Source organism: Netta rufina (genome assembly GCF_964035555.1).
Source record: "Netta rufina genome assembly, chromosome: 7".
NCBI classification, from domain to species: domain Eukaryota; kingdom Metazoa; phylum Chordata; class Aves; order Anseriformes; family Anatidae; genus Netta; species Netta rufina.
This window is the reverse complement of record NC_140130.1, coordinates 37,565,958-37,593,042: the sequence shown is the minus strand read 5'-3', so window position 1 is coordinate 37,593,042 and position 27,085 is coordinate 37,565,958. Positions and strand designations below refer to the sequence as shown.

General features: G+C 45.5%; 2 protein-coding genes across 2 annotated transcripts in view; one reads left to right on the top strand and one right to left on the bottom strand.

Moving 5' to 3' along the window:
- Positions 1–4,594: 4,594 nt before the first annotated feature.
- NKX6-2 (NK6 homeobox 2) lies at positions 4,595–6,481 on the top strand (the record flags this gene model as incomplete). The annotated part of the gene is made up of 3 exons (XM_084289888.1): positions 4,595–5,009; positions 5,335–5,507; positions 6,233–6,481. The coding sequence occupies 3 exons, from the start codon at positions 4,595–4,597 to the stop codon at positions 6,479–6,481; spliced, it is 837 nt and encodes a 278-aa protein (XP_084146014.1).
- A 4,476-nt stretch (positions 6,482–10,957) lies between these two features.
- The window catches only part of INPP5A (inositol polyphosphate-5-phosphatase A), a 241,468-nt gene continuing 225,340 nt past the window's right edge, over positions 10,958–27,085 (bottom strand). Inside the window, exons 13-16 of the mRNA XM_084290142.1 lie at positions 17,093–17,204; positions 12,621–12,689; positions 11,190–11,277; positions 10,958–11,095 (exon numbers count right to left, since the gene is read on the bottom strand). Coding sequence (XP_084146268.1) covers positions 11,197–11,277; positions 12,621–12,689; positions 17,093–17,204 — 262 coding nt within the window. The 3' untranslated portion in view covers positions 10,958–11,095; positions 11,190–11,196. The remainder of the gene's footprint in view (positions 11,096–11,189; positions 11,278–12,620; positions 12,690–17,092; positions 17,205–27,085) is intronic.

Sequence of the window (27,085 nt, the reverse complement as noted above, 5' to 3'; positions counted from 1 at the left end):
TTTTATAGGCATGCTGCAAAGCAACAGCATCCACAGTGTGAGGAATGCAGAGATACAGTGTGATTACAGGACCTCAGTGTGGACTTTCCTGTTCCCTGTTCTCTCCCTTCAACGCTCTAAGTAGCTTTATGCAGAAATACCCTTTCTCCCTCACTTACATATCCTCACTCCCACTTCTGCCACAACAAACAGAATAATTCATCAAAGGAAGTCTGTGTGGAGATCTGCCCTGAATTCCCCCTTTCCTGATCACTCTGTTTTGACACGGACATTTACATCTGCACTTTGGAAGAACATGCAACAGAGTGAGGGATGCTCTCGTGCACTGCACGTGACTTCTTTATTGACCATAAAGTAAGACAGAGAGCACATGCATTTACACCCAATAAATGTAAACACAGATTATTCTTACTTGTGGTAGTACGCGCCCTCTCAGACATTTTCAGCTGCACAGAAGCTACAAGAAAAGGTGATTTGTCCATGTGCATAACAAAAAGAAGTACAGATGGGTTAAACAGAACTTGTCTGTCCTGTAGCATTTGATAAGATTACATGCTAAATATAATGGCACTCAAAACAGGGGCAAAACAGTTCCACTACGGAACGATTCCACTTAGGCTCATAAGATGCGATCTTTATTATCAGGAGCCGCCCGATAAAAGCATGTCGCCGTCAGCAGCCCCTCGAGGAAACGGCGCTCCCTGTTTTCCCGCCGCCGTGTTGCGCGAGCGGGGCGGCTCGCAGGGCGCTCTGCAGGCGTCCGAGCCGGGAGCCCCAGCGCTGCCCCGCGCCGCGCCGCCGCGGGTCCCGCCCCCGGTCCGGGGGTCCTGGGCTCCGGGAGTCCGCGCCGCGCACCGGCCCCGCGAGCCGCCAGGGGGCGCCGGGAGCGCGCGGCGGGGTCCGGGCCGGCAGCGCGGCGTGGGCGGCGGGTCCGCTCCGCCGGAGGCCGGTGTCCCCGCGCTCCGCGTGCGCCGTGCCCGGGCCGGCGGGCAGAAGGCGGCGAGCGCGGGGTGGCGGCGCCGCTCGGCTGCGGGAGCGGCCCGGCGAGGTGGCCCGGCGGTGCCCGCGCTCGCTGCGCCCGCGCCTGCGTTCCTGCACTGGAATTAACCTCCGGGAAGCGACCTCTTCTGAAAACAAACGTGCGGGTATCAGCGCACCGCAGCGGGCGTTAGCGCTCCCAGACTGACCCAGCTAGGGGGCCTTATCAGCAGCGCAATTTGCGTGTAGTCAGAAACGTCTCAGACCAGTACCTGCTCCGCCAAAACGCCTGCGGCCGCAGGTAGCGGGCTTGGCGGGTCCTGGCGCCCGCCGGTACCGGCGGCGGGGAGCCCTCGCCGCTCTGGCACCGGGCTTGGCAGCGGGCTCCCGGGGACGGCCTCGTTCCTCCGGCGGCGGAGCCCGAGCTCAGCTTACCAGGGCCACCGGGGCGAGGGCAGCGCCCGTGGGCACCGGGCCGGGCGCGGAGAGGGGAGCGGGCAGCCCGCGGGGGGCCGGGGCCCCGGGGTGCCCGGCGCAGCCGCCAGCAGCCCCGAGCGGCACGGCCTCTGCGGGGCTCTCGCCGAAACCTACGGAGCGCTTGGACGCGGATCACCGCGGCAGCCCCTGGGACAGCGGTGTGCAGCCGGGGTGCCCCTGCCGGAGGAGCCAGTGCGGCCGAGAGGATGGAACCGGCGGGGACGGTGGTCCCGGAGGTGCTGCCCGGTGGCCGGGGGCCGGGGCTGTACGGGCAAGGCCCGCTCGTGGTTCCCGCGGAGGGCAGCGGGCGGGCTCCTTCGGTGCCCAGTCATCGAAAAGCCATGGGAAAAGACACAAAAGCATTTTTTTTTTTTATCGCGCCGCGGAGTCTGCAGAGATAAAACCAAACCAAGCAACCAACCAAAAACAAAACAAAACAAAAAACGTTTATTTCCACCTGGAAAAAATGGGGTATTAGATTGCAGTAAAGCCAATGCACAGGGAAAAATGCACATTTAATGCCTAACAACGGTCACTGATTGCATAAATTATCGGGCGGCCTCAGAACACTGCTTTAGCCCAAGCACGAGGATGCTGGAGGGGGCTACTCACAGTGGAGTCCCGAAGTAACCCAGAGGACGGCAGCGGGAGGAGGGCTCGAGCGGCTCCGGGACAGCGGGCTGCGACGGGTGTGCGTGCGGCGCCGGAGCCAGAAAGCGTCCGCGGGAGGCGGGGGGTGCACACGGACACGGACACTCTCCCGTGTCCCCGGGGAGCGGGCGCTCCCTGCCGCCGCCTCGCAGCGAGAAGGCGGCAGCGCGGCCCCTCCCGTCCCGTCCCTTCCCGTCCCGTCCCGTCCCGTCCCGTCCCGTCCCTCCCCTGCCGCGGCCCCGCTGCGGAGCGGCGCCTCGGGACCAGGGCCGGTGGTGGCCGCGCTCTTACCCTGCTCACCGGTGCGGTGCAAGGCAACGGCGTCCCGCCGGGGAGGCTGCTCCGCGGGCATGGCTGTTTTCTGCCCGGGCAAAGGGTACGCGCTAGCCGACGGGCCCGGCTCGCCTCCGGTCAGCCGAGATGAAAGCGTCCGTGCCGAAGAGCCGGCGTGCAGGGGCGGGAGAGCCGCGGGCGGTGCGCCACGCTCCGCGGGAGGGCGCGCAGCGGGCGCGGCTGGCGTGGCACCGCCCCGAGCTCCGCGATCGGGGCAGCGGGCCGGGGGCAGAGCTCGGGCCGCCGCGGCAGAAAACCGGCGCTGTGCAGACGGGGAGCGCGCCGAGCCGGAGACCGAGGCAGCCCGCGGCGCGCCCGGCGCCTTCCCGCAGCTCCGCGTGCCGGGGGAGCGCGGGTGGCACCCGGCACCTCCTGCCCCGCGCACACGGGCAGAGAGCTCACGGGGCTGGAAGCGGAGAGCCCGACGCACCCCTTACGGCTTTCTCTGTTGGTGTTATTTACAACAGAAAGAGGAAAAAACAATGAAGCGTTTTATTAAGCCTCTTTTAGGGCAGCGTCGATTTTAATCTCACATTCAGACGTTAAGCTTTTACGAGGATGTGCGTAAGAAGACGGACACTTGCATCATTTCTAACTTCAGCGACTGAAAATAAAGATCGTTGATCGAGCCCCAGTATCGCTTCCCAAGCTTTGACACGAGGGCTGTTGTTTCAGATTAAACAAAACCGTATGCACTTGCAAAGGGTTCCGACGAAAGGCATAATTAGATCCGTATGACCACGCCTTTCAGTAACCATTCGATTCATGCTTACTTTGTGAACACTTTGAAAAATTTTAATTCCCCACTTCCTATGATTAGTATTTTTCTTGATTAACAATGCATCAAAAACACAGGAGAAGGCATTTGTGAGGCAAAGAACGCGCTACGAGTCCCGTTTCCGGAAACATTTTCTATGAAAGTCTCAAATCGGAATTCTTCTTGTCTTGACAAGTGAGAACATTTTCGGTCGGGAGGAATACCCGTGACAATTTTATTTGCGCAAACGAGCTTCGTGCCGCAGTGATGTGAGGGCCGTTTTTTCCCGCTAAAGGCGAGGCGGTGTACCTGTCCGTCACGTCCCGAAGGAAGACCTCTCAGGCGCCAGCGCGTTTTAAGACGGGTAACAAGCCGGAGCGGCACGGTCCCGGGACGGGCGGTCACTTTTTACAGGCACGCTTTAAGGGATCGACTCTAACTGGGAGGCGGCAGCCGAGGCGCAACGGCAGACACAGCTCGTTCGCTACCCGCCCAAAGACATCGGGTGCGAGCAGCCGCGCTCCTCCCGCACTCCCGGCCACGCTCCCGGCCCCGCCGCCGCGGGCCGGCCTCCCGGGGCCGCGCCGCGCTCAGAGGCGGGACCCGCCGGCGGCAAGGGCCCGACGGGGCGGGCGGGACGGTGCCGCGGCCCTCCCAGAGCACGGCCGCGCCGTGCGGCGGAGCCCGGGGCAGCGGAAACGGCGAGCGAGCCGTGGGGCGGGGGCGGGCGCGGCGGAGGCGGCCGCGCCGGGCTCCGGGGTCCCGTCGGCGGCGGCGCGGCCACGTGCGGTGCCGCGCGCCCCCACGGCGCCCGGGGGCCGCCCGGCCCGGCGGTGACGTGTCGGGGTGGGGGCGCTCGCCGCCCGCCGATTGGGCCGCGGCGGCGGCGCGGGGCGGCGGCCGCCCAATGGGCGCGCTGCTCGCAGGTGCCCGCGCGGTTATCTGCGCCCCGGGGCGCGGCGCGGAGCGTCCCCGGTGCTGCCGCCGCCGGGACGCGCGGGCGAGGCGCGGAGCGGAGCCCAGCCCAGCCCAGCCGCAGGGCGCGCACCGCCGGGCCCCTCTCCCGCTGGATCCCGCGCGGGAGCCGCAGCCTGCGGGGGCCGCCCCGGCGGCGCGGGACCGTTCTCCCGGGGCTCCTCGCCTCCCCGTGGTGCCGTCTGGCCGCGCGCCGCTCCGCGCTCCGGCCGGGACGTTGGCGGTGCACGGCGCCGAGGCGCGGGGGCGGGCGGAGCAGCGCCGAGGCTCTCCTGCGCTGAGCAAACTTTGCCGCCGGCTGCCGCTGCCGACCCGCGAGCGGAGAAGAGGGCGACCCGCCCGCGGCCGGCGCTCCCGGCGGGGCCGAGTTCGGGTGGCTGCCGCCTCGCCTGGAGAAGGGCCCGCGCTCGCTGATGACCGCAAATGTTAGCGGTGGGGCAGATGGATGCTAATCGCCAGAGCGCGTTCGTCCTCAGCAGCACGCCGCTGGCCGCGCTGCACAACATGGCCGAGATGAAGACCTCCCTCTTCCCCTACACCCTGCAGAACCCCTCCGGCTTCAAGGCGCCGGCCCTGGGCGGACTCAACACGCAGCTCCCCTTGGGGACGCCGCACGGAATAAGCGACATCCTGGGGCGGCCGGTGGGCACGGCCAGCAACCTGCTGGGCGGGCTGCCCCGCATCAACGGACTGGCGGCCTCGGCGGGGATGTACTTCAACCCCGCGGCCGTCTCCCGGTACCCGAAGCCGCTGGCGGAGCTGCCGGGGCGGCCGCCCATTTTCTGGCCGGGAGTGGTGCAGGGCTCTCCCTGGAGAGACCCCCGGCTCGCCTGTCCCGGTAAGTGCGGCCGGTGCCAGCGGGGTGCGCGGCCCGCTGAGCCTTCCCGGCCGGCGGGCCCGGGGCGGGCGGTGCGGCCTTGCAGACGGGGCGAACGGCCCGGCGGAGGCCTTGGCGCCTCGAAGGCGGACCCCGAGAGGGCCGGAGCCGTCCCCGGACCGGACCCCGCTCTGGAGCCAGCGGCGTCCGAGCGGCTGCGGCGGCGGCGAGCTGGGGCAGCCCCGCTGCAGCCCGGCCCCGTTTAGCGCCGGGCGCAGACCTCGCTCCGAGCTCGCGTCGAGCGCAAGCCCCGTCTCTGACAGAGCTGTTTCTCCTCCGGTTTCAGCTCAGACGGGGATGGTTTTGGACAAGGACGGCAAGAAGAAACACTCGCGACCGACTTTCTCTGGGCAGCAGATTTTTGCTTTGGAGAAAACCTTTGAACAGACGAAGTACTTGGCAGGACCGGAGAGAGCCCGCCTCGCCTATTCCCTAGGGATGACCGAGAGCCAAGTGAAGGTAGGTTCCCGCGGGGTGCGGGGTCCCGGCCGGGCACGGGCCTTCCCCGGCCGCCACCTCTCGCCGCCGAGGCAGCGCTGCCGCTGTTCTCTGCGCTGATTGTCGGCGAACATTCAAAGCCGAAGGGCCGTACGGGATTTTTTTGAAGTCGCTTGTAATTTAAGCTACGACATCTAGATATTGGATAAACTGTTGGCCAATTTCTACATAACTTTATTTTTATGATTAGGGCTCTTTGTGCTGAAAACGATTTCAGGAAATATACGTACGCAGCCGAAAAAACAAAAGCCCCACGCAGGTAGTTGGTTTCAATAGGTCAGGTTCCCACAGAGACCTTGTCCAGTGACTGGCACAACTCTTTGTATAGCCACTCAATTTTTTAGGAAAGACTTCAGGTGCCGCGCTCCTTTTCCTGGCCGCCCTGTTTGGTTCTCAGCGGCTGCTCGTTCCGTGAAGCCACCGTGCTACGGTCGCCCAGCTCAGGCTGGCGGCAGGTCCGGGAGAGCCGAGGGGTGACCCACGCGTGTCCCGGCGAGCCCCCTCCCGCTGCTGCCCCGCCGCTTCTGCGCGGTGTCCCCCGGCCCGGGGCGGCCGCGGCCCCGCTCCCGCGCGTTCCCCTGCGCGCGGTCCCGGTACCGGGAAGGGGCGGCCGTGGGCGGCGGGCCCGGGGCTGCTGTCGGGCGGGCCGGCGGCGGCGGGGCTGAGCGGCTCCCGTGTCGGTCCAGGTCTGGTTCCAGAACAGACGGACCAAGTGGCGGAAGCGGCATGCGGCGGAGATGGCCTCGGCCAAGAAGAAGCACGACTCCGAGACGGAGAAGCTGAAGGAGAGCTCGGACAATGAGGACGATGACGAATACAACAAGCCCCTGGACCCCAACTCAGACGATGAAAAAATCACGAGGCTATTGAAAAAGCACAAATCCACGAACCTCTCCCTCGTCAGCCCCTGCAGCACCAGCTCGGACACCTTGTGAGGGCGCGGGCACTGACAGCTGCTCTGGGCGCCTGCGGCCAGGTGAGCCGCCACGGTAGGCACTGCGACGGAGACCAATTGTACCTGGATGTTTAAAGTGGTGTGTTGTACAGCCTAAGATGTATGTGAAATGTATATATTTTTTACAGAATAAGTTATGAAATTATTTTCCTTCTCATCGATGTAAATTTCAGAGGAATCTTTCCAACTTCTTGGGTTTCGTTTTGTGCTCCTTTAAGGTTTGCCCCCACCCCTTGCCTTTCTTTCAGCCTTGTTGCCGTATTCCTGCTCCTAACAATCAGATTTTGTTACTGTTTTGTATGGATAGCCAAATCCACGCTCAGTCACTTTGTATATAGTAAACTTCAGATTTTGTGACGTATCTTTCTAGTATAAAAACAGATGTTTTCTTTCACTCCCTCCCTCTACTCTGTTTTTGGCGGTTTGATTTCTCCTGCCTCTGGATTTTACGCTTAATAATACCATAAGAGAAAACAACCCCAAAAAGGCGTGAGACTAAAAATAGATACTTGATTTTAAATCGGATTCAAATAATATTGTCTCCACACGGGTTGGAAAGACTTTGTATAAATCAATAAATTATTTAACAAGCTTCGCCTTTAGCGCCTTTCCCCTGCTCTGACCGTTGCTCCGGCCGCCCGGGGCTGCGCCTCTCCCCCCCGCGAGTGGCCGCGGGGCAGGGGCTTCTCCCTGCCTTCCCCCTTGCTGCTCCAGGGCCTTCGTTTGCACCGGACGGCCCTGCTCGCCGCGGTGGGGTCCTCGGGTAGGGCCGGGCGGCCCCAGGAGCCGGTTGCGGGCGAGGGCGTCGGCTCCGGGGGGAGCGGGGCTCGGAACCGCACAGACACTCGCGACTTGTGCCGCGCTCCGCTGCCCCCAGACCGGGACCGGCAGCGGCTGCGCGGCTCGGGGGGTGCGCCCGCGGGCCGGGGTCCAGCCAGCTCCTGGCAAGAAAGGGGTCCGGTGAGCACCGGCGGGGCGCTACGGGCTCTGCCGCGGGGGATGGGGGGGGCAGGGGCTCGGGTACCACCCGCTGCGCTGTGCGGACAGTGGCAGCCGCAGGAACCCCGAAGGCAAACCCCGAGCTCGGCGGCGGAGGCTGCAAGCGCCCTCCCCGCAGCGGCCCGCCGAGCTCCCGGGAAGGCGGCTCGGGCCCGCCGGGACAGCGGCCGCACGGCACCGCCCGGGGCCGGCAAAGAGCGGCCCGCGGGGAGCCTCGCGCTGCCGGGGCTCCGCGGGTCTCCTTGCGGGCGTATTGGAGGCCTGGTGGGAGAAGCCTGACCGTCCGGCTGCCTCGGCTTTGCTACTTTTTGTTTGTTTGTTTGTTTGTTTTCTCCGAGGACCGGGCGTTCTTCCTGCGTCCGAGCCCCTGCCTCGCAGCCTGAACCGCGGGGCGCCCTGCCCGGCAGCGGGGGGGGAGGGAAGCAATCCCGCCGCCACCGCAGCGCCTCGGCTCCAGCGGGGCTCGGCCGTCCCGCGCCGCCTGCAGCCGCCTGCCGCGGCCCGGCCCGGCCCGGCCGCCCCCCCGCTACCCGCACGGAGGCCGGGCCCTGCTCCGCGCCGCCAGCCCCGGGCCGCCCCGGCGTGCGGGGGCGCAGCGCTCGAGGCCCGCGGGGACGGCCCCGGGCGCGCAGCGGCCGTGCCGGGGTTTGCCGGCGGGGAGTCCGCCCGCGCCCCGCGCAGCTGCGGCTGGGCCGGGGGAGGGCGCCGCGGGGCCCGGCGGAGGCACGGGACCGGCGCCCGCTGCGGCCCCGCTCGGCGAACGGCGCGGCCGCGCCCCGCCCGCTGAGCCGAGCCGACCCCTCCGTCGGGGCATCCCCTGCTGCAGGGCTGCGCCGGGCAGGGGGGTCCCGCAAATTCTTACTCACTGAAAGCAGGGGCTTGGCGAGACATCGCTCAACTTGCACCACGTCTACCAACGGAGTAAATCAAATTTATAAATTAATCTTCGCTTCGGCTTTGAACACACTGAGCCACGACGCTGGAATCGCAGCGAAGAACCGGAGCCGGTTCCATGGCTCCTAAGGGAAAATGACAGTTTAAAACAAACCAAAACTACAACAAAATCCCACACTTGAAAGTCGGGATTATTCACCCCCGCTCCTTTCCGTATTTCTTAAAAAGAAGCGTGCCCCGAGGAGCTCGAAATCTCTGCCCGGTGCAGAGCACCTTCCCGCAGGAGAGGGCGGCTCCGCCGCGCAGCCGAGGGGCTGCCCCGAGGGGACGGGCCCCGCACCGCGGTCACCGGCGGTGCCACGGGGCGATGCGGGCGCGCCGCGGAGAGAGGCTTTGCGGATGGGTTACCGGACGGAAACCCGATACGTCTCGGTGGCGGAACTCTTATTTACTGGCCTTTGTAGTGTCCTGCAAATGGGAGCGTTTCCGAAGCCCTAACCGCCGTGTGAGCCTCGCACCTTCAAGAGATAACGCCTTTATCTATCTATCTATCTATCTATCTATCTATCTATCTATCAATGCTAAAGTTGCATTTTATAAATTAAATTTGAGACTTTCAACTCAACAAATTACCTTGACAAGTCACCTGTGTAACTAACTCCTCTAGATGGGGTAGGACTCTTCATGGTCTTGCAGTTTATAGCTCCGGTGAATTTATCTATAAATGAAGCTTCAGCCTGAGTTTGAAAAGGCAGTATTTTATTTTTTTTTTTATTATTTTTTTTTTCTCCCCTAAAACCAGAGATAATCATGAAGGAGTTTATGGTGGCATATTTATTGAACTACTGGGGACTGGCATCTCATCAATAGCTCATAAAATTGTATTACTCTCTGTATGTTAACACTTACTCTGATACTGACTCCTAAATGCCTTTTTCTCAGTTTTTATTGTGTTTTGATTAACACTACTAGCACATTCTATTATGTGTGTTTTCACTCAAAAAATGCCCCTTTTAATTGGCAGGAGATTAAAAGGTAATTCATTATTAAGGAATCTGACAATTTAATAATTTCTGTGTAATCCCCAATGCTCAAATTAACGGGACAGACACAATCACATTCACCATGATCAGTTTTATTGCTTGAGAACCAGAGTACTCATTTCTAAAGGCCTTCAAAGTTACCATGAGTTGAGTTTGCTTAAATAGAATTACTGTGTGGTTATAATGCAACATGGCACAATAACAATACAGAGCTGCAGACATCCTTTGGACAACAGTACTTAATACAAACCCAGATTGTACTGTTGAGAAAACATTCTGCAAGCAGACATCAAATCATTTTCAACGGTAGTGATTTATACCAAAATCAAGCATCAATCTAATGCCATCACGCAGTCCATGAACTCTGTAGTGTTCTAAATTAAATCAATAAAACATACATTTGTGTTTCATCAACAGACTCCCTAATCACCTTTTAATGTTGTATTTAGTGGTGGGAGAAACAAGATTATATCGTAGGCTGCACTGAGCTACTAACCAGGAAAATTTACAGTCTTTTTTTTTTTTTTTTTTTTTTTCTTTAACACTGTATGGATACAGTCCGTGCCCAATACAGTTGCTACCTGAAGCAGACTATTATTTTCTTCTCCCATGTTGTTATGTTTTAATATAGAATACTTGGCACCATAAAACAGTAACAAAAGACAGACAAAAACAGTTTACAAAATTCTGGAAAGTTACACCCAAACCTAGCTAAGAACTTCACATTCAATCCTTAATATTACATAGAAAGAAGGGATTATAGGAGTAACAAAGTGAAACTGCTAATATATGTGCTATATAGTAAGCTATATATCTGTATCCAGGATGGCACTGCTATATATTATTATATAAATGTTGGTTGTTGATGTACACTTAACTAAACCTGCTAAGACTCCAACACTAACTGCTGATATGGCACTCTCAAGCATTCATATTGGAAAGTATATTTAGCATAAGTTTTGGTCAGGTTTATAAATTATTTATATATCTGTGTATATATACACATACATACATATATATACACACACATATATATGTATGTATAGAAAGCAGCTGCTGTGTGATTCAAAAACCATGTAACATGGCAGTATAGTAAATAACAAGAAAAAATATAAAAATGAAAAAACAAAATACTAAAACTAAAACACAAACCAAAATCCTTGGTTGACAATGAAAATACCATTTAAAACCATCGATATCTCTATCTATACAATCCAATGTACAAAACCCCAAAGTGGTAAAGATATATAATGTTAGGCATGACACCTTTAAAAGTTTATAATATGCTGAAATAGCTTTTCCACATTGACAAACACTTATTAAAAGTTGAAGGTTGTGAAATCTAAAATACATAACATCTCTGCTGTCTATTTAGAGTTTTGGCAACAGAATTGTGACATATATATAAAAAATAATTCCACATTTCTACTTGATGTCACATGAACATACAAGACAGTGAGGTATGTGAGGCTTTTCTCAAACAGAGTCCAGATGCTGAAGCATAGTGTACGATCAGCAGTCTAAAAATGTGGCACTCAGGACTGGATTTATCGATACAGTTGTTACGATTATGTATTTCAGTATACTGCTCATTCCTTCCCCTCCTTGCTACAGTGTAGTTTCACGGAAAATCTTCTCATTTCGTAGGCATCTTTTTCCTGTTGCAGAATTGGCATTTTTTTAAAAAGAAAAATAAACACAGGGGAAATGATGTAGAAAATATAAACGTAAAGGAAAAAAAATGATATTTACCACCACATCACTGCACGACACAACACTTGTGCACATTTGCAATAGGTTTACCTGCCCCAGCAGCTATTCGAAAGGACAGGAACACAGGCTGCAGCAAGTTAGGGAAAAATATAAGTTATACATTTGAAATGCAAACATTTTTTTACAATCAGTAATAAACACAACAGAAATTCCTCTACGACTGGAAACAAAATGACGCAATGATTTCATGGATTAACCTAACTACAAAATGCACACAAGAACTTCAGCAGCTCCTTGTGGATCTCTTCTCCCATTGAAATCTAAGGGGAAATTTCCCACTGATTTCTGCGGGTAGAGGTTCTCCACACAACTCTCATGTACCACAGATTTAGCTCAACTGAAAGCACCATGCTAAAAAAAAAAAAACATATGAAGTACACTGGTGACAAAATAAACAAAAACTATTATTTCTGAATTGGCTGTTGCAAGCTGCTGACATGCTGAACTTTTTGTTTTACTGTAGAAGTTAGTAAATCTCTGAATTTTAAAATCTGACTTGCATGATACTGGACTAAATATCTTAAATGCATTCTTTCTTAGAAAGTCAGTACTCTGTCTCACAAGAACACTGACCATAGAAGTAAATATAATGATACATTTGTGGATTTAGATTTATGTGTATGTATGCATACATAAATGGATTTAGTCTTTACCCATCATGGAATTATCATTCAAGAGCCTGAACACTGTCTCTAGGATTGATACATCATCATTGTTGCATGCAAAAACTTGTAAGCTGTGCAAGTTTCTAGTTGTTTTTATACAGGTCCTCCATCATAAAATTCTGCAAAACTTTCAGAAGTTTCTAACCCCTTCAGAGGTTACCCCCTACTCTTTGATCAGATTTTTCAAACAAAGCAATACAGTTTTGCTGTATTTCTACCTTGGCTTTTCATCTGGTATCTTCAGCAGAGAAAATTGTCTGCAAATTCTTGTCTTTTTCTTTGCTTTAGCAACTGGTATTTATTACATAATTCAATATTCTTTTTCTCACATAATGCTTAAATATGGATCTGCCAATATGTTATGTTTTCAATAATCAGCTAGGCACCAAATTAATCAAAATTATGTTTTGGAAGCTATTTTTATAACACAATGAAAAAAATGTTTTACAGGAATAATAGGTGTGTGTAAGTGCACATACATTAGTTCCTACTGATTTTGTGTTTACCATATTTTTCTTCAAGTGCACAACATCGTGTTCTTTAATTTATTTCAAGATACGAGTATCTACTCCATTTGCTGATTTCAGTTGAATTGAAATTTAAAACACTTTCCAAGCTTTAAATCAAAAATATGAAAGACAAATAATTGAATTAAATATAAAATTAAAAGAGACTAGTGCATACATTCTCCTTCCTAATGAAAGAGATACATTATACACAATGCTAAAAAGTTTAATTTAGTTACCTTGTGATCCCCCATACAGACATTTGGCCCAATGTGGTCATATATTACTATCTTCTCATCATTTTCTGACTAGTTTTAAAGAAAGACAAACAAACAAACAAAAAACCAATTAGTTCAACTACTCCAGATTACAGAAACAGAATGACATAAGGAAATGACTTATACAAATAGTTCAGAGCAGTTTCTGAATGAGAGGCTATTCACAGTATCATAGAATCAGGCGACAGAATCATAGAACAGGTGATATTAACGCAGGAATACATCTTTGCTTGGCTTCTCCAGAGGAGGACAGAACAGAATGAATCTTTATGTCCAATACTGCTTGCAGTAACTTGTGCTATTTTTCCACATAAATTAGCTCATGAAATCACTAAACCTACTCCTGGCTTCTAGGACATTAAGAAATTTTAGTGACTAACATTTGGATAGATTAAATTAATCATTAATTTATGTTTGCGTTCAAACCTTTTGCTGTTTTAATGTTGAAATACAGCAATTGGCACCATTCCTTTTTAAAGAACAACACACAATTTTTATAGAATTAGGTAGGATACATGTTGTACTTTGGATTAAATGTAATCCACATTGCCTCATAAGAGTGTTTTTATTTCTTCATACAATTGTTTTTAAATGTTAAGACGTACGAATTAATGATGTAGTTTATTAATATAATCTTTTATCGTTTCTATGAGCTATGTTCCTCCATCAGAAAAAAGCATTAAGTAATTTTAAGAAAATCAGCAGTAAATGAAATATGACATTCCTCTAGTCTCCATTGTGAACTGCTTTCATTTTGTTCTGCGTTGAACTTTATCCTTATACAATGACTTTAGCTTTTGTAGTTTTATGAATAATGAAATAACAATAAAGCCTTTCCGCCATTTGCAAAAAAAAAAAAAAAAAAAAAAAGGAATTTTCAGAATGTTTTGTTTCTCTAACACAATACTTCAGGAATAAATACAAACACATTGCCATACACAACAATTTCTTACTATGCTAAACAATTTCTATAAGCTAATTAAATCTGCAACCTGCACACTCTCAAGTTTCTAATACAATTGTAGACGTGCTTTAAACTAGTTGGCAATACTAATTTATTTTGTATGAAACAGTCAAGACTTTCTCATCTGTAATCAGTCAAGTTTGACTGGGCAATAACTTTATATAAACAGTAGCATTTAGGACTATAAAGTTAAAACTGAATTATCTTTAATGCAGTAAGGAAGCTTAAGGTCAGATTTACTTTATAGCATGGTTGTCTGCCAAAAATATAAAAACATAACCTTCTGCATTGTATGCATGAGCACTTTCCAATATTTCAAGATCATAATGCCACTAGCATCGGAAGTGGGGATACATTCATCAAAAGCGACTTGATAATTTACAAAGGCAGCATAAAATTGTGGATTTTCAACTGCATAATCTTTAGACAGATAAACAAATTACAGTGGTGCACAAGCAGAAACAATATACACTTGGCTGAGCATTCATTACTTCATGCTATCAGGCATCAACGCAACTCCCTAGCAGTGGGCAACCTTTGGTGTTTTAGGGCTCAGGAGGCATAAAATAACATGATGGTGAGGTAACCGACCATAGCATGATAGATGATGTTGCATGAAAGCTGTTTACAGCCCCATGTCTGTACAATCTGTAATGCCTACTGTGTAGCTGAACACACCGTACAGTGTGGCAATTTGTGGATACTATCCTTTCTTTACATAAGATTAAAATGCAGACTTACTACAATTTTTATTTAAAATAAAATATTGATTTGCTAAAACAAAAAATATTTTTTAATTTGCCTATGAGAATTAATATAGCAAAATAATTGCCTGCATAAGCATTTCCAATAGCTAATTAGACAAAAAAGATCTTTAAAAATTGATTTACTTTTAAATTTTAAGAATTTGGTATATTGCAATCTGTTAATTAAAATTTGCTTTTAGTTTCTTAGCAGTAGCAGATCCTTTTAAAAGCTTCAGTGCTTAAGGCTCTGCAATGAAAAAATTCTGAGTGGCAAGGCAAATGCTGTTTGATGTGTAAAGCCAAGAAAACTAGTTAATAACATTTTCCCCTTCCCTCTATCATTCCTACTGAATCTTTTCAATAAACCTTATGTGCCCAAATTAGTTTATTTTTGAGCTGGGTAAGCTATCTCCTTCATTGGTATAAACTCACCAAGTTAAACAACCATGCCAGTTTGGCTTCATCTATGTCTGTAATTTTTCATGTACATTTTTGGAGATGTCCCAAACTGCATGCCCATAATTTGCAAATGCAAAACTGCAGAGACAAAATTATATGCATTTTTTAAATGTAAGCTTTGAATCAACCAACTGACTGGGCTTCTGTTTCATTGAGACTAAGAAGTGGGCTAACTGACCTCACAGTTACAAATTTCTTTAATGCTCTACCTTTGTTTTCCTTTGTTTAATTTTCTCCCATTATATCCAAGTTATACCCCCCAGATAATCTGAAAGAATTCCTTTCCCTCTGTACTGTTTACACTCTTCGAGCCTTTGTGTACACTTCTATCTCCTTATTCATAGCCTAAAAAAAAAATCTTCCCTCATTGGCCACTCTTTCCATGGTTTTAATCCTTTGTTCTTCAGGAATTCCATGGGCGCCAAGTACTATCTGTAATATTTTGGGTAAAGCCTCACTTTTTCTCATGGTATTTCTGTGCAAGAAGATAGAATAACATTGATTTTGACATTACTGTTCTTACCATAAAGCTTATATTCCTCTTCACTTCACAATGGCTTTTCATTAAATACTGTAATACAGCTATGGTCTAAAAGTTTGAGTGAAACTTCAAGATATCATGCAGATAATTATACATTAAAATGTGTAAAGAAGTATGTTGGACTGAAATTTGAGTAGCTATGAAAAAAATGTTCTCAGCCTTTCAGTGAGTTATATAATGCAAAGCAAACAGTCTAATCATGAGATAAAAAACCCTGATGAGAGAGAATGAGGTTATAAACTTCAGGAAATCAAGTTTCAAGGGTTTCATTACTTTAAACTGAAAACAAAACAAAACAAAACAAAAAAAAAACAACCAAAACCAACAACCATGAAACTTTAGAATATGGATTTATATACAAAGATTACTTCCCATTAAATTTTAGTAGTGATACAGGAAAATACAGACAGACACATGACTTTGGGCAATTTGGGGTCTCTAAGTCTGTTATGCGACAGTCAATCTGTTCAGCAAGGTAACCTCAGTGTAACAGTGCTGAAAAGTCATAGCACATACATTCTTGCAGGGCAATCACGGCCACTGCTAGCAAGCAGGAAAGGTTTAGCTTAGAGCAGAAAGGCTTGGGTGAGATCTCCTCATATCATACATTGTTTTCCTGTTGTGTTCTTGGTCTTAGCCAACATAACAGGACAGGTCTACAGTTGCCATAACCAAGCACACAGGAAGAAACAGAAACAGTGTAAGTTGGCATATGTAACTGGCTGATCCAGTTCAGTGTTTAAGGAAAGTGGGAGAGCAGAATAAAGTAAAAAGGAGAGAGAATAGGAGACAAAAGGAAAACTGGAAGGCTCCTGAACTATAATTAGCTCATTTAACCTTGGATAGAGCATTACCAAGCTTAACTTACCTCAAAGCACTTAAAACCCAAGAAGAACTGTATGTTCTAAAAATGCTGCAAAACAGTATTTTTAAAACTCTCATGGAATGTCTAAATTTAGCAACTTAATTGGTGTACCAAAGTTAGGAGCCCACCTGCTGTAGGCTCTGTCTTCATTCAGTGGACAGTGATAGGAGATTTGGCCTATCTAGGACCTGACATATTCTCGGGAAATGCGGTTCTGACCATTAACAACAGAGGGAACCTAAATCTACCATGCCTGTAACTCAGGGACCTCAAGCTGTTGCTTCATAGATTTTTCTTTCAATAGCATGACTCCTTAGTCAGCAGCCACTCCTAGCTGCTTTCGCCTGCCTCTCTGCTGAATCCTTAGTAATGGCAGTACTGTTACTTAAGTTACTGTATAGGGGACTGGATTGGTGGAATGATGAAGGTTACATATTTATTTTTATTCTTTTTTAAACTGGGCACAGTTTCCCAGTGTGGTTCACAAACACCACAGGAGGGCACTGACAAGTACAGCCCTGACAAGTACAGAGAGAGCACAGGAGAGCCAATGGGCAGTCAGTGTTGACAGCTCAGATACCAAATGAGAAGTTTGTGAATCACAGAATCGTAGGGGTTGGAAGGGAATGCTCATGCTTTTCTGTCAAAAGGTTAACTGGGATAAATCCACATTCTCAGATAAAAGGCACTGGAGACATAACCGCTTAATATTGCCATGGTATGCCCTCTCCAGCTTAGTGAGTGTGTGCTGTAGTCGACTGAAAATTCAGAGAAAACAGAAATATATCAGAACTTCCTAACCTTGTTGAAGATAAATGCAATGCAAGGGAAGCAGAGAGGCTGCAGGCCCATACTTACTTTCAGAATGAGCTCCTTGGCTGAGTGGGACATCAAGATTCTGTCGCACCAGGCTGGACATCTCGTATTCATGTACTGCTTTCCCTGGCTGGAGTCCTCACTATATGGATAACTGCAAACAAATCACAATCACAAGTCAGAAACTTTTTGCAAAGCATCCTGAAACCTTCGCCACAAATGAAAACATTAAATTAAAATTTTAATTGGCAAAAAACATTTCTTTTGAATACCTCTCATACTTACTTACATTTCTCTTATCCTTCTCCCTCTTTCTTTCTCATGCTCTATCTCCATTTCTCCTATCTACAGTCCTACTTTAGGCTAACATGCCAAGACAGTTTCAAAAGTCTTACCTCCTATATTGCACTTTTGCATGTGTGAGTGTCTAAGACAGCAAACTGTTTATTGATGTGAAAGAATGAAAATCAGTTCAACAGCAACTCAAGTATTGAGTAGGCTATTGGATATGACCATGAAAAATGAATAGGCAACTCCGGAAACATGTTCATCTCATGGGATTTCGTTGCATGATTCTTTCAGGGAGAGCTATTCAGGGATAATTTAACAGAAAACAGAGTTCAGAGTACTGGGACCTCTGCACCTGTACACAAAACCCACCTGTATGGATTCTCTAAGGATGACAGAAAGGAAGATATGACAAGAAAGCAGGCTTTTCAGGAGATTTTTTAAGAGCCAAGGAATTAGCTATGTAGTATAAGGAAAATGAGATGGAGGAAGTAAAATCAATATAGCCATTTATATATATATTTACAGCCTGTAACTTTATATGAAACTGTGTTAACAAAAATTTAATTGTTTTGTAACAAACTTTGGAACAGAAACTGATAAAATAGTAGTTCTGCTGTGAGATCACTAAAAAAGTGCAATAGGATTGCAAATGTGCAATAGGAGTGCAAATGTTCCTCAGTGCACACTGTCTTTGCTTTAAAATGCAAAAAAGTGTTTATTTTTAACCAACAGAACAGCCTAAAAATTAACTCTTTAGGGAAGTCAAAGGGGTTGTGAAAAGCTCAGTTTCTTGAATACTGGACCTAAACTAATTGAAGTTTCTCCAAATAAATGCAGTTAAACAAGGACATTAGCTAGTGCAACTTATCTACATATATGTGTGTGTGTACTTAAAGTAAGGATATATGTATATTTTTTTTCTCATGGTTGAATTCATAAACGAAATATGGAGGTTTTCAAGATATGTGCATTGAAATAAAATTTCTGGTATTGTAACAAAAGGGCTTGCATGCTTGAAGAGAAACTTATTTACCACCCTACTTGGTGTGATACTCTGAAACTGAGATGTATTGCTTTCTACCAAATGGGTTTACAAGCTACAGTGCCATTAAAAAGATTAGCCATGGCAAACATCCAAGAAAAGCGTACTGAATGTATTGGAACAAACCAGTGATCTCAGTACCTTTTCCACCTCATCAAACCTAACAAGACTCATTTTCAAAACATATTATGAGAATTCAATTTGCTGCTTCACTGACATACAGAAGTACAGCTTATTTCTGAGTGTCTGTGAGATATTCTGATGATGTAATACTATTGGTAGTAGCTCTTTGTCTGCAATTTAAGGGTTGACTTTTTCCGGTAACCTCTTTTTAGTTACTGAAGAACCCCGTACAACAGAAGCTACTTTTTATGACATAAGGTGTAAGAATCAATCCCATTTCATATAATCCTTCCTTTTACAGCATTAGCTATATGGCTTTTAAAGTATGATGCTCTGTATGTAGAATGATCTGTTACTGCTATGTCAGAGCATTTCATCCAAGAGCCTATATTCTGTAAAATGCTATTTATCAATTTGTTTTATTGATCTTAATGTTTTCACAGGGTGAAAACTTCTGACAGTTTTTCAAGGTCTTTAGTGCTGATTGCCCAGTGAAGTTATGGTAGTTTACAAATATATTTGACAAATAAACATTCTGATGTCTGGGGACAGAGATGAAACGAAATGCTGCAAAAGTTATCCAGACAAAATGGTCTGTAGGTAATAGTTTAATATGCTAGAGTGGGGCTAGATATACTTTTTATAAGCTGGCATTCTTCCCTCAGGCTTCTGCACTTCCTTCAAGTGTGGAAGCATTCTGTCTTGATGCACTCCACTGACTAAAGCTTCTCCCTCACCATCACCGTATCTTTGCCTTGTGCCAGTCTCATTCCCAGTGAAATGCTGACAGAGATATAATAAAAAATATTAACTAAATATACCCCCCAAGAAGAAGGGAAAATTCTTTGCTTTCCTCTGTCATGCTGTAGACAGGTCACATATGCTTTGGAATAAGCAGGCTGCTTTTGTAGGTTGGCTCAAAAACTGACCATAGCTGATTATGACTCTGGGAATTGCCAGGAGGGATTCTTTTTTTGCAACCTAGCACGTTTTGTGGACAGGGCAGCTTAGTTTATTATGTGCTATTTACCTGAGATAGTTTATTTATTTATTTATTTTCAAATAAAGCAAATAAAACTCTGAGAGGGTTCTGGAATAAGACTGCAACTGAATAAATTTTCATGAAATGTATTGCCGATTGTATAGTATCTCAGAATAGAACTTCAAATAACATACATGTCAGTGAATGTCTCTATCATCCTGTTTTGTAGTTAAATGAATAGTGGAATTAAAATAGTATGACTGCTTCCTGAATTCAATCTTCTTTTTGTGAACTCTAAAGCTTTTTACTTAGTTGGAGCATTTACAAAGGTTTTCTCCTCTATGGATACTCTGGCGTCTTATATGATGTCAGCTAATTCAGATACTTTCCCACCAGCTGTTGTGATTTAAAACAAGTCAATAGGAGCAATCAAAGGAGGAGACAGACAGACGCACAACCATTTCAGGAAGCCAGGCTAATGATTCTCGTGTTGCTATAACAGAAAGATATTGCAAAATACTATCACACAAAAATGTCCCAAACCTCAAAGCTGCTACACACAATGGCATTCATTTAAATCCTGTACACAAAATTTGTCACAAGAATGCCGCCTTTGGGTGTGCTCCTTTCACTCCCTGCAAAGACAAGTATCATGAAGTTGGCAAGACTGGGCCCACAACCATGAAAGCTGCATGCAGAGCGCCTAATAAGATAATTAGTAGTAGTGCTTGTATGTCAGCAAAACCAGGAAATAAAGGCACAAAACTCATTTTGCTTCTTCCCATATAACAACTGCCCACGTATGATAGACTCAAGATGGTACTCAAGAAACTGGGCAATACTTCCAATGTCAGTGGGCTAACCAAGATATAATTGTGCTAATACACAGTTCTATTTGACTATTAACTAATTGTTTTCTTTAGGCTTCACACTTCATATCCTCTTTTCCTTTCTTTCAACCCTACTTCTCAACAGCTTCTTTAAAATAAAGCATAAATAATTTATTTCAAAGGCTAACCTGAATTTAAGTTTGCGTGCATGCAAAAAACAGAGCTACTCTTTTAATAGACATCTTCCAAAATACATTAAACCTAGGTTGTGGGCCCAAGTGCACTCATACAGCTTCTTTTTTTTTTTTTTTTTTTCCCCCGGTATCTCCAGCCCCTTTTAACACACACATTCCAAGCAAGTAAGAAGCTTACAGTTCTTAATTAAAAACTCATTTAATATTTTAACAGTTTTTCTGATCTATGAATTGTGTAGAGAATTATATAGGTTTGATAAAAACATTTTTAAGGATTCTATAACAAATAATCAAAAGTTAAAAATTCTAGTATTAATCTCCTAATGGGTAAGTGTCATGGGAGGTTTGGGTGTTATCATTCTTGACCATCAAAGTTGTGACTGTGACAAAAAGGGAGAAAAAGGGAGAACCATCTCTCTAAGTCCCATGACTAGACACAAAAGAATGTTTTTTTTTTTTTTTCTTCATTTCTGTAGCATTCTGCCTCAATCACCACCTATCTTGTTCTATATATAGAAAACTGTGATATTGACAACGAATAGTGAATGTTCATGTAAAAATGACAGCGTAACAGATAAAGGCCTCTGGGTACCATTGAAATATAAATGATAAATAGATACAATGCTAATATGTGTGCACTATAAATAATTTAAGACTGGACATGCTTTGTAACTTGAACATTCAGTATAGTCACTTTTTGCATATATTATAACATATATATTTAAAAATAGAAATGGAGAAAGGAAGAATTACATGTGGAACAACTTTTCTCTCCTGTTTAAAACAGTTGTAAAGTTGAAATTGAGGACCTTAATCAGTTAGTTGAAGAACTAATAGCAAAAATAGTCTACTGTTCTCTTTGCATACAGAAGTTATGCAAAATATCCTTTGACTGCACATGCCTCTGGATGATGGATAGACAGGCAGTTCTAGAGCTGGAGCATCCATGCAAGTGGTTTGCTCAATTTATCTCCAGTTGTTCAGGATTTTTATTTTTTTCTCAAAATACTACTTCTAGCTGCTTTTCCACCTTCTTTCACAAACTTTCATTTCAGTTAAACTTATTTTATTTAACCAGAATTATTATTGTCAGGTGGATTTTCTGAATAAAACTCCCCAAAAGCACTAATGAGAGCATCATCATTGATATAATGCTATACGTTGTCAAAATTTAACTGAACACTTCAAGGATTCATAAACTAACTTAATTAGGAACAGGCTGTCAAATGAACTACTGGTATTACAATTAATAAGGATGAGAGCTACTTGGCACCTGTTTGATGAAAATAAAACATTAAGAGCGTCAGTAATATTACTTCACTACCTGACAACAGCAGAAATGTCAAAGATGATTGGACACCTTTACAAAAATACTTACTGCAGGGTGAAAAGTCTTCTGACATCATAAACCATCCTGTCAACAGTGTCTTAACTTAAAACACAAGCCAACAAAACTATGTATAAATATGTCTCCTTAACTGTCATTTCCGGTCAGGAAAAATGCTCCTAATGAACTCTTCTCTTGTGCAAGAAGGGATAATATGTTTTACTGAGATGGGTGAAGTGTACTTTCTAACAGGAAACAATTAACTCACTTTGGAGTGTTACTACCTTTCAAAGCTGTCTGTCACATGCAACTCTGCTTTCTAGCTCATTTTTGCACATAGCAAACACAGTGAGTATGCCCTGCTTCTGATAACACATTTTGGTGCTACTTTAGGCATTCTGTCTTCTACGGTAAAGACATTTCTGGTAGTGTTGTAGAAAGTGTGACATCATCCACTAGGAAACAATGGGGAAAAAGTAAACTACTTTGTATTATTTTAGTACAAAAAATGGTCATTCTGAAAATTTATGCATGCTATGTCAAGATTTATATGCAGATATTTAGGAAAACTTTATCATGTTTCAGGGGCTGGGAAATACCTGCTATTCAAAGTCCACTTGTTCTTATCTATTAGTTATCCCCATGTTTTATATCACTGAATTGTTTCTGACACAAAATGTTTTGTTGGTATGGAATGGGATGGAATCATAAAGCATTGATGAGAACTGAGCACTTTATGAGAAGAGCTGAGATACAAGTTTTGATTTGGTCCATTTTATTTTTGAATTCAGATATGTACTCATATACTCATGTACTCAATTTTCAACTTTCAGTCTTTCTTCTTTCATGTAATATTGAGAGAGAACTTCAAAAGGTGAAAAATCCCAACCACTTTCCATCAAAAAATTATATATTACTTTCACATTTTGAAAGAAAATGTTGGACTGTTTTGTCTTTAGCTCTGATGTACTTTCAAGTTATTTGAGATATACTTTTACAAGATGCAAGGGCTGTGCATGTAGGTTGCCAGTTCAAACTTTGAGTACTTTGAAAGGTGTAAGGCCAAAGATATAAATAAAAATATTTTTATATTTTTATTTTACAAGTCCTAACTTAGCATTTATGTGTGCTGGTACATGAACAAGATCTCAATAAAATGTCATTTGACCAATCAAAGTACAACATGTAGGAATCAGAATATGCCATTGCTAATTTTTGTCAGCTTCCAGATCATTAGTTTCTTCCTCCAAATTAAATTACCATTTTATATTTCTCTCAATTTGAAAGGGAGATTTGGGTTTCCTAGGTCTCCTCCTAACAAATGACCCCATGTAATTAATCTTCATATGCTCATCTAAGGCAGCAGATAGTTAAAGCTAAGCCATGAGACACATTGGTGTTTGAATTAAATTAGCTGCTTCACGTGTACCAAAATACTCATAAGCCTTCATGATGCTCTGTGGAGCTAACTGGCCATGATATGCATCTCACTTAAGCCAAATCAGGAGGGTAAACAGAGTCCTGCAAACACAGTAGTTAAAGTACAATGTGTTAAACAGCTGCTACTTGCAAATGCTACACTAACACCATGGTGATCAAACCAACAATCAGAGTCAAAGGTGACAATAAAAAGGGGGGTCACCCGGGCAGTTCAGTAGCAAAGGGTAAGAAGGGTAAACAGGACTCAAGCCATAACTCCAGGCTCAACACAAAGCAGGAAGGTTAATGACACGATGCTTTTCTCTGAATCTTTTTTTTATGGATTTATGTTGGGCATATTGTTTTTTGGATTAACAAGCTTCTTTAGAAAATCATTGTGCTGCTGTAATATATGTCAAGAATATGCTTCAGAGTTAACATTTCTGTATCAGCAGTGCAACTCTGGCCCTCTTCTAGTAAAAAGAAAAAAGACACTCAGAGCTTTCTTTTTTCCAGTGAGCAACTGGCCACATCTCTTTTACCTAGTGTTCCCCATAGTGAAAATCCTCCCTCATTGATTACAAACATCCCACTGCTAAAGCACAGTGATAATGTGAACATGCATTATTTCTTGTACCATTACGCCTACTGTCTCAGTGCCCCTTTGTAGGGTATTTAGCCTGTCTAAGAGTGAGAGACTGACACATAGCTAATAGTGACCGGTATGACACGTTTTGCTGTTCAATAAAGAATGTCATGGAGAGACCCAGCTGAAGAAAATAGATTATTCAGCAATACTAACGCCTCAGTGAGAAGACAGGAAGTGATGTGCTCTATTACTTTAATAACAATAATGTCTTATTTCAAATGTATGTAATACTGCTACTATTACAAATGGCTTGCTGGGAATGACCCAGCGGAGGCTTGTCTCAGCAGAGCAGTCTGATGTTACTGTATGTGACTGGGATTGAGCTAGATGTCTTCTCTGGGAATGTGCCTGACTGAGAGCAAGTCACTTCTGGGCAATGCTTATACAAATTCTAATACAGAAAACAAAAATTACTGCAAAGCTGAGACAACAGGTAGGAAGGGGTTCAGGTTCCAAACAACTGGCCTTTTCAAAAGTACTTTCAGACCTCAGCATGATGCGTTAGTGGAAAAAAGAATACAGTTAACGACCCAGGTAACAGCAAAGACCATAACCTTTTCAGAATTTGCTTTACACATTTCTTGCAGCACTGTTCATAATCTTCACCTTACACACAGCATACAGTAGTATTCACTGCTTGAAACCGTTTGTCTTCACTGATTTTCTTATTTTCCTTTGCCACAATTCCTTAAAACAAACAGAACTGCATACTTGGTAATTCTATCCAGTTCCTCACAAATTAAAGAAACACCTTATTTAATTTAGAAATTAATTGAGAATGATGGTGAGAGCTATGCTGGTTTAATCCAAGGAGAGAAATGGGGATAAGAGCTGTTTAAAAAATATTTTAATGTTCTAGAGAAAATGGCAGCTGTCTGTTCTGCTTTTATGTGGGAAGCAGTTTCCATGCCCCACCCTAGGATGCTAGAAGAATCTGAACAACTACACAAACGTCCGGTAGGAATTTGTTCCCTGGTGTCTGAGGGATCCACCGATAATTTAAGATAACTGACCAATACCTATAAGGTGTTTTACTTTTTATGAACGACTATGAAGTATTTCTGTTTCATCAAAAAAGCACAAATGCTACTTCATTGGCAGTAAAAAAAAAAAAAAAAAAAAAAAAAAAAAAAAAAGTGCAATAAAACTAACTGATAAACAAGAATAAAAATCACCTACTGGTTTAACAACTTAACAATTTTCAGGTGCCTAATTCCCGCTTCTATGAGACAACAGGACCCAAAAGCATTACTCAGATCATGTTTTATGCAATGGGAATCCTGTTTGCTACATAAGTAGCGTACTGATAGTTGACTTGTATGCTCTGAAAGCATACTGGGCACCTGGGGAGGACACTGATAATTAAAGGAAGCCCTTCAAAATCTTGCCTCCTCATTTCCCATGGAAGGGCAACAACTGGAATATGTACAATGGCACCAACAGGGTTCAGTACAAAAGGCAGAACTGTTCTTTGGACTGCCTCTTCAGAAAGGAAGGAACAAACAAGTGCAAAAGGGCTTTGCTTCCTGCAGAACAGACTAGCTCACTCTCTTGTGCAAATTAGACCAGAAAAAATATATGTATCATTGTGCAACCTACTAGAGTGGGGAAAAAAAAAGACAAAAAAAGTCATGGGACAAAATGCAAGGGTAGAGAATAGAATATAGACTAAGCAGGAATCGGGAGGAATAAACTACCAGAGCCAGAGAGAATTCCAAAAGAGGAACACTCTTCCGAGAGCAAATGAGATCAGCCTGTCCCCTGGTGTGAGGTGTCAAAGCCAAGATATTGTCAATGCAGAGGGTCTACTTGAGAAAAATATCACACAGAGGTTATCTAAGACACAAACATATGTCCAACCAGTAAATTACACGACAGCCTAATGCAACAACAAACAAGAATAGGTCACTTTAAGAGAATGATTAATACATGAGATTACTGTGCATGCAGACTTATCGGAAAACAAACCTTGTAGGTGGGTGTGAACCCTTGCTAAAGTCAGTTCCTATCTTTGCTATACAACAGTTACAAGAATAATTATAATAATTAATGGAGAGCAGTGATAAAGTTAACAATTGCCCACCTGTATATTGGCTGACCACAATGTCGTTACTTCTTTTTTCACACCTACTGCCTTTTGCAATGATTGCTGACTACCACAAACTTTTTCAGCCTCATGCTGGGCTTGCTGTTTGCTTATGACCAGGCTGTTCAACCTGTGACTGACAGAGCTTACAGAGTTTAAAATTCTGAATTGTATTTTGTCTCCAATGGCTAAGGTTGCTATGGGCTACATTAGATTACAAAGGGTAATGAGATGAAAACATGAATATTCACTATATAAAGTAAAAGGCCTCAAAATATAGCAGTATAGGAATGGGTGAATAATGTCTGAAAAATACTCTGTAAGCAGGACTCATTCTATTTTGGATAGCAAACTTGTAATGCAGCCTGTGGTTTCATATTAAGCTGCGATTCCTTTTTCAGCTTACCTTTGCTTTTGGCAAATTTTGGGAGGACCGAGGAAGGATTTCCTGTGGCTGAAGGCAGCATGGTTTGTTACTACTCTTATTCTCAACCACAAGGGCAGAGAAATGATGAAAGGGGTGGGCTTTAAACAGGCTAGCCTCTTCACTGAGAAATGAAAAACCAACTCTGTTTTCCTCGCTGGCTGGGGCAGACTGCTGCATTTTCTGCAGACATCACTCCCTTGGCACGTTTCTGGTGATACCGACTGCGAAGTGCAAGAATGTGCCTGGGAACCCCTCTGGGCAGAGACTGCTGACCTGGGGCAAAACAGCTTCAGCACACACAGGTCAAGCTAGCAGGTCAAGACTTTTCCTCAGAAATTCATTCACTGCATCAGTAGTATGCTTCTCTGTGATGTATGCCTTGCACAGGATGGTAGGCTCATACTTAAGGAATTAAAAAGAACTTGCAATTTAAGAAGAATTTAGAAAAAATACCTAGATATTAAGTGCCATGCTGAACAGAGAGCAGATAATTGAGAACCCTGCAAATGAAGCAGATGCTGTAAGTGCCACGCTCAGCCAGGGCTTTGTTCTGAATGTTTCCGGAGGGATGACTGCCTGGCCACCATGTACACCCTCACCGCTGCAGCAGGATGACCACGCAGGAAGGTATGAAGAATTGACATAAAATCAAGCAGGCATATGTT